The sequence below is a fragment of the Plecotus auritus genome (genome assembly GCF_963455305.1).
Source record: "Plecotus auritus genome assembly, chromosome: 2".
Taxonomy (NCBI): domain Eukaryota; kingdom Metazoa; phylum Chordata; class Mammalia; order Chiroptera; family Vespertilionidae; genus Plecotus; species Plecotus auritus.
Genome location: NC_137771.1, coordinates 117,933,341 through 117,944,383, shown reverse-complemented (window position 1 = coordinate 117,944,383; position 11,043 = coordinate 117,933,341). Strand labels below are relative to the sequence as shown.

Here is an 11,043-nt window from a genome sequence, read left to right as displayed (position 1 = left end):
ATTAATTTCCTTTCCATGTGCATGAATCCATGCACTGGAGCACTAGTTTGGTTAATAAAATTATATTATTTTCAGGTGAGGTGCATAATTCTATAATACATCATCTGTGCATTGTATTGTGTGTTCACAACCCCGTCAAGTCTCTTTCTATCAACATTTATCCTGCCTTTTCCCTCTCTTACATTGCCTACCCTATATTTTCTTATATAATGGAGATGTGTGTCTTAGCCAATAGATCATTGCCAGAAAAAAAGAATCAAAATATAAAACAATGTCCCTTGAGAGAATTTGTTAGTAAGAAATCTAGAAAAGGAATGATTTAGAAGATTCTTAGTGTGTAAGACATATTATAAGAGACAGCATAAATTGTAATTTGGGTACAAAGTTCTCTTACTGGTAAATGAAGAATGACAAGGGAAGACTCACAACACTGAGTCCTAAAACTTCCCCATAAAGTTTTAGTTTTTAATTTCAACATGGCTATTTTTCTTTGCCTATTTATTTTCACAATTTATATGAAGTCAAAAAAGCAAAATACCCTAGATACCATGCAAAAGCTATTTAATTAAGATAAGAAATGGTTTTGTTAGAATTTTTTACTCAAATGATTTTCCGCTGATTGAGAAAATAAATGTTAAACTACATTATTGCTTAATAACATAGGGCGTAAAACTTTTGTGTCCTTTGTAAACTGAATAATGGATGAACACAGGATGATATTAAGCAATTGGGATTATCTTCTCATCTCCTCCATCTATACACCCAATGGAATTATGTAAATTTTAAGGTTAGAATTTATTTCAGTTCTTTCTCAGTTGAGTAAGCAAGTGTGAGTGAGTGAATAATTCCCAAATGACGTGTTCAATGGAACAAATTTACATTTCCATGTTCTGAGCCAGTTTTGAATGCTAAATATTTAGGTATAGATATTATATTTTTATAAGGAACAATTTAATCTCAACCACAGTTTTGTCTTTTAATTTCTTACTTTTGTCATTTTTTCCCCTCTTCACTTATAAAGCAACTAGAGGCCCAGTGCATGAATTCATGCATGGGTGAAGTCCAGCCAGACTGCCTCGAAGGGGGGCTGATCGGGGCCAGGCCGGTGGGGGGGAGGGGACACAGGAGGTTGGCCAGCTGGCCCTGCCCCTGATCAGGGTGGGGAGGCTGATTGGGGGTGGGGTCGGCTGTGGGGAGGGGCCATGGGAAGTTGGAGTGTTGGGGGGCCAAACAAGCATCCCCTGATCAGGCCGGTTGGCCACCATGTGTGCATCATAGCAACCGGTCGTTCCAGTCGTTCCATCATTCAGGTAGCTTGGCTTTTATATATCCTATATAATAAAAGAGTAATATGCAAATTAACCATCACTCCACTACACTCAGAAGCCATGCCCACCAGCCACGCCCACCAGCCAATCAGGAGCGAATAGGCAAATAAACCCAACCAAGATGGCTATGGCCACAGAGAGCAGGAGGGAGGCTTGGGTTTCCCCTGCAATGGAGGAAGCCAAGCTTTCCGCCTGCCCTTGCCGGCCTAGGCCTCCACTCAAGGCTACAAAGTTTCAATGATAGAAGATACATAAACCCAAACAGAAACGGCAGCAGCCACGGAGCTGGAAAGAGCAGGAGGCTAGGGTTGCCCCCAGCGATGGAGGAAGCCGAGCTTTCCACACACCCTGGCCAGCCCAGGCCTCCACTTAAGGCTACAAAGTTTCAATTATAGAAGAAACATAAATCCCCAAAAATGGCTGCTGCCATGGAGCAAGCAGAAGGCTTGGCTCAGCTCCAGGCTACAAAGTTTCAATTGAAGAAGATAAATAAACCCCAGATACCAAGGCCTCCACTTGGGTCGCCAGGGGGAGTGGCCTGCCTGCAAACCACCACAGGCCCCTCGCCCAGGCCACCTCACACCCCAAGGGAACCCCCACCCTGATCCAGGACACCCTTCAGGGCAAACCATCTGGCCCCCACCCGTGCACCAGATCTCTATCCTATCTAATAAAAGAGTAATATGCAGGTTGACCATCACTGCAACACACAAGATGGCTGCCCCCATGTGGTCAAAGATCCTGCCCCCATGTGGACACAAGATGGCCACCACAAGATCGCCAGCAGGGGAGGGCAGTTGGAGGAACCAGGCCTGCAAGGGAGGGCAGTTGGGGGTGATCAAGCCTGCAGGGAAGGGCAGTTAGGGGTGACCAAGCCAGCAGAGGAGGGAAGTTGGGGGCAACCAGGCCTGCAGGGAAAGGCAGTTGGGAGGGACCCAGGCCTGCAGGGGAGAGCAGTTGGGGGTGACCAGGCCTGCAGGGGAGGGCAGTTAGGGGGGACCAGGCCTGCAGGGGAGGGCAGCTAGGGGAAAACAGGCTGGCAGGGGAGCAGTTAGGCATCAATCAGGCTGTCAGGGGAGTGGTTAGGGGGTGATCAGGCTGGGAGGCAGAAGCGGTTAGGGGCAATCAGGAAGGCAGGCAGGTGAGCAGTTGGGAGCCAGCAGTCCTGGATTGTGAGAGGGATGTCCGACTGCCCGTTTAAGCCCGATCCCACTGGAATCGGGCTTAAATGGGCAGTCGGACATCCCTCGAGGGGTCCCAGATTGGAGAGGGTGCAGGCTGGGCTGAGGGACACCCTCCTCCCCTGTGCACAAATTTTGTGCAACGGGCCTCTAGTATAGATATATAGATTTTGTTAGTTCATATTGGTTTCCCCCAGACAATTTTACATAGGAAACGTTTATCTACCTCAGAACTATCAGAAACACTATCACCTTGTAGGTTTGATAGTACTTGTTCTTTTATGGTCCCTAAAAGATTCATGAGGAGTGTCCCAGATTATTTTGTTGGCCTCGTTTCTCAGGATCTTATGGGTCCTCAAAAATTTTATCCATAGTGTTCTGAAAAGCAAGTTTATATGAAATTAAGGAACTTTTTACTTGACTTCAAATTCTATTAGGCATCTGTGTTCTTGATTTCTGGAATGTAGACACCAATGATTTCACATGATGAAGTATTAAAGAATTAAGGTTGGAGAAAAGACATTTTGTGACACTCTTTTAAACAATAGCATTATAAACAGTATAAATGTAATAATACTCTGATTGACCTTGGTCAACATGACTGTCTATCTCTTTTCAACTTCTACTACATCTCCAGGCTTCCTTTCTATTCATTATGGGGGCAGGGCTCACAGCTGACCAGACTGTCTTGGCTGTGTCTTTAACTGCAAAGAGGTTTTGGCAGGTAGCTCCCTCTGGTTATGACAGGCTAAATTAAACTGTTTTGAATTTAATGCATATTATGTTGATGGGAACTAGCTTTTTAAAACACTGAGATTCATCTCTATATGAACCCCTTTATTTCCTGCTAGTGTAACTGTTTGTAATTAGCTAGTCCTATATAATAAAAGCATAGCATGCAAATTGTCCCCTTGACTGGGAGTTCTTCTGGGAGTTCGACCGGGGGGCAGGGCTGGCTGGGCAAAGGGAGGGAGGCCCTGACTGGCAGCAGGCAGCTGGGGAAAGGGAGGGAGGCCCCAGCTGGCTGCCGCCAGCTGCTAGAGACCCTACCAGTGCACAATTTTCATGCACTGGGCCTCTAGTTATTAATAATAGGAAGAAAGCAAAAGACAGGGCAGACATTCATGGTCATCTAGGCAGCTTCACCAGGAATCTGCAACTTTATACTCCCCAGGGAACCACCTGTCCATTCCCTTCAGATCCCTGGGGGAAGGGGTCCAACAAAGGGGAGATGGAATTCTATGCTGTAAAGTCGGGGTGACATAGGGAAAATACTTGCCTGTCAGCCTAACCTGGGAACAAATGTAATTGGCTAGAGGGGGTGAAGCCACTGCAAGCACTGAAATTTGGACCCCATATGCATTGGTGGAAATACAAAATAACCTAGCCAGATGCTGGACTGGACTGTACAAATATGGAGCAGAAACTCTGGGCAATGGCTTTAATCCTAGCCCTGCTGAAGACACACTGGACTTTTTCCTTAATGGGATGGAGGGAGATGGGACCTTGGAAACCCAGGGATTTAATTCCATGCAAATAAATATCACTCATTCTCCCATGCAAGTCTTCAAGAATTTTTTTTCTCATGACATTGAAGGAAGCCCACTTCCATCAGCAATAGGTGGGGGTACAGAGAACTCCCCACTGATAACACTAAGCCATCCTTTTGCTGTTGTGAATATATAATGTTTACTTGTATTTACAACTATACATATATAAGCAAAATACATTTTTTGAAAATTAAAGATATTTTCTTATTAACAGAATGCATGAGAAACAGTACTTGATTGTTAATGCTAGTAGAGGAATATAGAGAATATACTTTATAAAAAACAACATGCATTTTGGAATGTGTTTTATTTTTTGCTCTATTAGCACATAAAATGATGAAAATCTGTGAAAATCTGATTCTGGAGAATCCACTGTTCTCTATCTCTTTCCTGTGACCCACTGTATATCACATTTGAAAATAGTAAAAATAATACTTTTTGCTGGGTTCAAACTTTACTTGGAGCAAAGAAGGTAGTTAAACGCTTTTGTTTAAAGCTATTTGTTAAGTTCTTACTGAGAGGAAGTAAAAGCAAAAAAAAAATAACATAGCACTTAAATGAGCAAGAGTCAGGTGATATGGAAGTTTTATTTAGGGATAATTGAAGACTGACATTCTGGTAAAAGGCACAAAGGAGAATTAATGGCTTATTCCAAATTGGGGGTGATTCTTTAGGAAGTATGCTGAAGGATATACTTGGCAATAAATTTGACAGCTAGCATGGTCTCTTTGCAGGTTGACTTTATCTGAGATTCTGGAAGTAGAAAACCAAATTTGCCTTTATCGCGAAGCTCAAAGGCAAATGTGTGCTTGATGCCCAGGTTGTAGGCCCAGTCTAAAGATGAACCTGATGTTCGGTCTGTAAAACATAAGTAGTAAATATTTAATTAAAACAAATACTAATGTTTGTCTTGAAATGGAAATTCACTGGTGTAAATTAGCAATAAAAATAATTATGTGTACAGTTAATTGCAGTAATGAATGGGAGTAGTGATCTGCGTAACAGAGTGTAGAGTAAAATATAATAATAGCTTGATACTCACACACATTTTAAAAAATGCTGTGCTTTCAAAATTACATTTTGAATGGCTCAGCACTCTAAATTGAGTTTGTTTCCTGGGACACAGTCTCTGAGGGAGGCATTCTGAACCAGGGCAAGCTGCTGAGGAAATCACTGAGGAGGAGTCACTGGTTGCTGAAATCCCACAAGGAAAACTATACATATAAACTAGGCACAATTACATTCTTTCTAACAGTCCAGGTCTCTTTATATTCATGTTACTAGGGTAAAAAGACCAAGAAAGTGGAAGTCAGATATCTTAAGGATGCATTTAGGAGAGAAACCAAGATGGCGGCATAGGTAAACACCTAAATTACTGCCTCACACAACAATTTCAAAACTACAACTAAAAGACAAAACGGACATCATCCAGAATCACAGGAAAGCTGGCTGAGTGGAAATTCTACAACTAGAAGGAAAGAGAAAAGCACATTGAGACTCAGAGGAGCTGCAAAGGCTGAGGTACTGAGTCGAGTGCGCACAGAGAGGACTGGCAGCTGAGTGCGCGCTGGCTTTCTCAAGCGGGAGAGAGTCAGGGGCTCCCGACTGCGCTGAACTCCAGTTCTGGGAGAAACTCAGGGGACCCAGACTCATACAGGGTGAATCTGGACTGTCAGGAAAGAGAGAGCCATGCTGGGACTCAGGGGAGCTGCAGAAGGCAGAGGTCCAGAGGCATGCGCATGTGGAAAGGAATGGCAGCTGAGTGCACAGCTGCCTTTCTCAAGCGGGAGGGAGACGGGGGCTCCTGACTGCGCTGAACTCCAGTTCTGGATGAGACTTTGGGGACCCAGACTCATTCAGGGAGAAAATGGACTGTCTGGCAGCGGGCAAAACCCAAGGGCGGCTTTCTCTCAGAGGTGCTTGTAGAGATTACTGAGGGACACTGAGACCCAGGGGCCTCATAGGGCAGGGCTGACGGGAAACCAAGGCTGTCTGCTCCGCCCTGGGACTCTGCCCTATCCAAGCTGGGCATAGAGGCTTTTGTAAGCCTTGTCGCATAAGGGTGTCTCCAGCACAGAAGTTCTCCCAGTGTAGACACAGCTGAGCCTCACAGCCAACTGGCCTGGAGGTCAATCCCTCCCAGTGATACCAACAACAATCAAGACTTAACTACAACAAGACTATGCACACAGCCCACAAAGGGGTGCACCAAGAGTGTCCACCTCAGGTAATTGGGGAGGCTGAGCCACTGGGCCCCATAGGACACCTAGCCCACAAAGCTACTCTACCAACTCAGGGAAACAATGAAGATGTGGAGACAAAGAAAGAGATCACAAATGAAAGAAATGGAGGAAAACAAACAACTGGATATAGAGTTCAAAACCACAGTTATAAGGTTTTTAAAGAATTTCCTAGAAAAGGCCAATAAATTTAGCGAGACCCTTGAGGATATGAAAAAGGACCAACTAGAAATTAAGCATACACTGACTGAAATAAAAAATATTATACAGAGATCCAACAGCAGACTAGAGGATCCCAAGAATCAAGTCAAAGTTTTGAAAAACAAAGAAGCAAAAAACACTCAACTGGAAAAGCAAAAAGAAAAAAGAATCCAAAAATATGAAGATAGTGTAAGGAGCCTCTGGGACTTCAAGCATACCAACATCAGAATTATGGGGGTGCCAGAAGAAGAGAGAGAGCAAGATACTGAAAACCTATTGGAAGAAATAATGACAGAAAACTTCCCCCACTTGGTGAAAGAAATAGACTTACAAGTCCAGGGAGCGCACAGAACCCCAAACAAAAGGAATCCAAAGAGGACCACACCAAGACACATCATAATTAAAATGCCAAGAGCAAAAGACAAAGAGAGAATATTAAAAGCAGCAAGAGAAAAACAGTTAATTACCTACAAGGGAGCACCCATATGATTGTCAGCTGATTTCTCAACAGAAATTATGCAGGTCAGAAGGGAGTGGCAAGAAATATTCAAAGTGATGAATAGCATGAACCTACAACCAAGATTACTCTACCCAGCAAAGCTATCATTCAGAATTGAAGGGCAGATAAAGAGCTTCACAGATAAGAAAAAGCTAAAGGAGTTCATCACCACCAAACCAGTATTATGAAATGCTGAAAGGTATTCTTTAAGAAGAGGATGAAGAAAAAGGTAAAGATAAAAATTATGAACAACAAATACATATCTATCAACAAGTGAACCTAAAAATCAAGTGAATAAAAAATCTGATGAACAGAATAAACTGGTGAATATAGTAGAATCAGGGGCATAGAAAGGGAGTGGACTGACAATTTTCAGGGAAAAAGGGTGTGGGGGTACAGGAAGAGACTGGACAAAAATCGTACACCTATGGATGAGGACAGTGGGAGGGAGGTAAGGGCAGAGGGTGGGGTGGGAACCGGGTGGAGGGGAGCTATGGGGGGAAAAAAGAGGAACAATTGTAATAATCTGAACAATAAAGATTTATTAAATTTAAAAAAGGATGTATTTAATCCCCTAATTCAATTTTTCCATGTCAACTTTTATGAAATTTTATTAAAAATGTTATTATTTGTTAAAAAGATTGAAAATATAGACACATCTAGAAGTTATATACACATAAGGTTTGTATGAGTGCATATAAATACTAATATGCATTTATGTAATAAAAAACTATTTTTTTACACATAAAATAATTTATATTCCAGGACAAGTATTGACATTAACATTTTAGGTTTGAAAGATAAGAATTCAAAGCTGTGATGAGAAAAGAGAGAACACCTATTTCAGTGGAAAGAGATAAGATTGGCTCTTAAATTATTCAGCAGATATTTATTGAATCTTTAATATGTATAATTCACTTTACTTGGCATTGTGGAGGGTGGGAGGTACAGAGTAGAAAGATGAAGATGCCATTGGTGTCTTTAAGAACTTAGAATTTAGGTGAGAGTAGTCAAAGATGCAAATTAATAGAGACTAGACAATATATAAATACCATAGGAAAGGTACAATATTTTATGAAGTTTTTAAGGAAAAAAGAGATTATATGGCTGGTGAGGAAGGTAGCATTTCATGATCAATGCCTGCTCCTCCATGATGGAGGTGATACTGGAGGTGAGCCTTGAAGAAAGGTGCACTTTTCTCAGATGGAGATGTAAGAAAGGCATACTGGTCAGTGAAGCACAAGGATGGAAAAGCATGGAGGTGTTTTCAGGGACTAGTGACATCCAGTTGTACTGGAACAAAGGGAGCTGTGAGAGTTTGTAAGCAAAACTTCGAAAACCTGATAAATCAGGTCAAAGTGACTTGTTTAGGAGGCAGTAACAGCCATTTCTGTGCTGTACTTAGGATGGTTAATTTGGACTGAAAAGAGTAGAGACTAGGTAGGAAGTAGTGCAATAAAAGCCTGAGCTAGTATAGACTTGCAACAGAATTGAGGGCTCCATGTAAGAAACATTGGAATGGAAAAGTCACAGAATTTTATAAAAATTAGTGATATTTCAATCTGGGTGGCTGAAAAAATCCACATCATTAACACAAAAAGAAACTCACAGAGGGTAGTGATGGGGAAGAGAAAGAAAGACACAAGGATACGTTTAGATCAATCAGGAATCTGAAAAAATGAATTTTAAAATTCCAGCAGAAGCATCATAGGCGAAATTGGTTTGCATAAAATCATTATATCTTTTTGGTGGATTAATTCTTTTATTATTATTAATGTCTAGAAAATTTCTTTGCTCTGAAATTTACTAATTTGATATTTAATATGGCCACTCCTTCTTTGATTAATGTTTTCACAATATATATTTTTCAGTTTCAACCTGTCTATGTTATACCCACCATATGTCAATCTACAGTTCTGCCAACAAAAAGTCTTCATTGAGTTCTATAAGATAATGTTTTTGTTGACAATATTTTCTTAATTTATTGACATTAAAACAATTTTCTTCTTTCAAAGAACATTAGGTGCAAGGAACTTAACTGTAATACAATCAAAACAAGTAAAAATAAAACTGAACTAAGCTAGGAATTTGGTTTTAGACCAAAGGAACCCACAAAAGTGATGCTGGTAAATTAATGTATTTTTTAAAAATGTTATTGACATGTATTAAATATAATAACCAGCACTTTTATATCAACACTAAGTGAAAATTCTATTTGAAACAAGAGCTGAAGCTAGAGATACATGGTCATAAGTTGAAATATTTTCTCTGCCCTTCTGTTTGTTAATATAATCTCAGCTTGAATTTCTCTTAGTAGATAGACATTGGGTGTTGTGAGCTACAAATGTGAGGTTTTGATTTTCTTCTTTTCCAGATATATTGTGGGAAACAGCAGTAGGTTGAGAAATAGGAATACATCTAGCAATTTTGGTGTGTTGAAAGGCAATGAAAAAGGCACTTTGAAATTAACTTTTTAATTCATGATGTAACTCACAAATGGATGATATTAATAATGATACAAGTGACCTGGATTCTATTAATTCTTGCTAACCAGGTACTATTTCTAGATGGCAAAGGATTAGATATGCTGTCAATATGCAAATGTAAACATTTCACAATCTTTCAACATCAATTTTTCTTCTAAATATTGCTGCTTGTGGCAGAGTACTTAGTATACCATTTGACTGTGGTCTGAAATGCTGATTTTTGTTCCTGTTCTGCTCTAAAGTAATCAAATCTTTCTGTATGTCAATTTTACATTCTATAAATGAGGGATTTACCTAAATAAGATCAGTGGTTGTCACACCTAGTTTCATCTTAGAATCTCTTTGGGTGCTCAAAAAAAAAAAAAAAAAAAAAAAAAGAAAAAGAAAAAGAAAAAGAAAAAGAAAAAGAAAAAATGCAAGTGCCTCGACCCAGCACAGATTAATGAGATCAGATTGCTTTGGGGTGGGGCCTGATCACCTGTATATTTTAAAAGTTCCTCAGATGACTTTAATGGGAAGTGAGGCTTAAGAACCATGAATTAGATCAACAATTTTCAACTGGTGTGCCACAAGAATTTTTAAAATATGCAATACCTTGGTGCAGCCACTGTGGAGAACAGTATGGAGTTTCCTCAAAAAACTGAAAATGGAACTCCCATTTGACCCAGTAATCCCACTCCTAGGAATATATCCTAAGAAACTAGAAACACCAATCAGAAAGGATATATGCACCCCTATGTTCATAGCAGCACAATTTACAATAGCTAAGATTTGGAAACAGCCTAAGTGCCCATCAGCAGATGACTGGATCAGAAAACCATGGTACATCTACACAATGGAATACTATGCTGCCATAAAAAAAGAAGGAATTACTACCATTTGTAGGCACCTGGATGGAATTGGAGAACATTATGCTAAGTGAAATAAGCCAGTCAATGAAAGAAAAATACCACATGATCTCACTCATTTGGGGATAATGAAAAACATTATAAACTGATGAACAAAAAGATAGATTCAGAGGCAGTAAAGCATCAAACAGACTGTCAAATTACAGCGGTAAGGTTAGGGAGAGGTGGGGGAAATAAGAGATCAACTGAAGGACTTGTATGCATGCATATAAGAGTAACCAATGGATGCAAAACATTGGGGGGTGAGGGCATGTATGGGAGTGGGGTGGGGGGGCAATGGTAAGATATGTACACATATAATACTTTAATAAAAAAAATAAATAAAATATGCAATACCTGACTATTCAGGGGTACTGAGCTCTTTCCTCTTTAGATTGTCAAGTAAGAAAATCACAACAGCCTGCACAACAACAATAGCCATCCCATGTGAATGAATCAAAACTATACCCCCCCCCCGCCTTTTTTTTGGTCAGATTGCAAAAAATATATTTTTTGTTGTGCTGAGGAATTTTAATAATTAGTTTATGTGTGCCATGAGATTAAAAAGGTTGAAAACCACTGAATTAGATCATCTTTTATGGTTTAATTTTTTTTGGCTTTAAGTTATTTGCTGTGTTTGCTTCTTAGGTTCAAATTGTAAACATTTATTT

General features: G+C 40.3%; 1 protein-coding gene across 1 annotated transcript in view; it reads right to left on the bottom strand.

Annotated features, from left to right (window-relative positions):
* Positions 1 to 4,618: 4,618 nt before the first annotated feature.
* CPA3 (carboxypeptidase A3) overlaps positions 4,619 to 11,043 on the bottom strand; it is a 28,968-nt gene continuing 22,543 nt past the window's right edge. Inside the window, exon 11 of the mRNA XM_080657008.1 lies at positions 4,619 to 4,917. Within this exon, the coding sequence (XP_080513134.1) occupies positions 4,730 to 4,917 (188 nt within the window). The 3' untranslated portion in view covers positions 4,619 to 4,729. The remainder of the gene's footprint in view (positions 4,918 to 11,043) is intronic.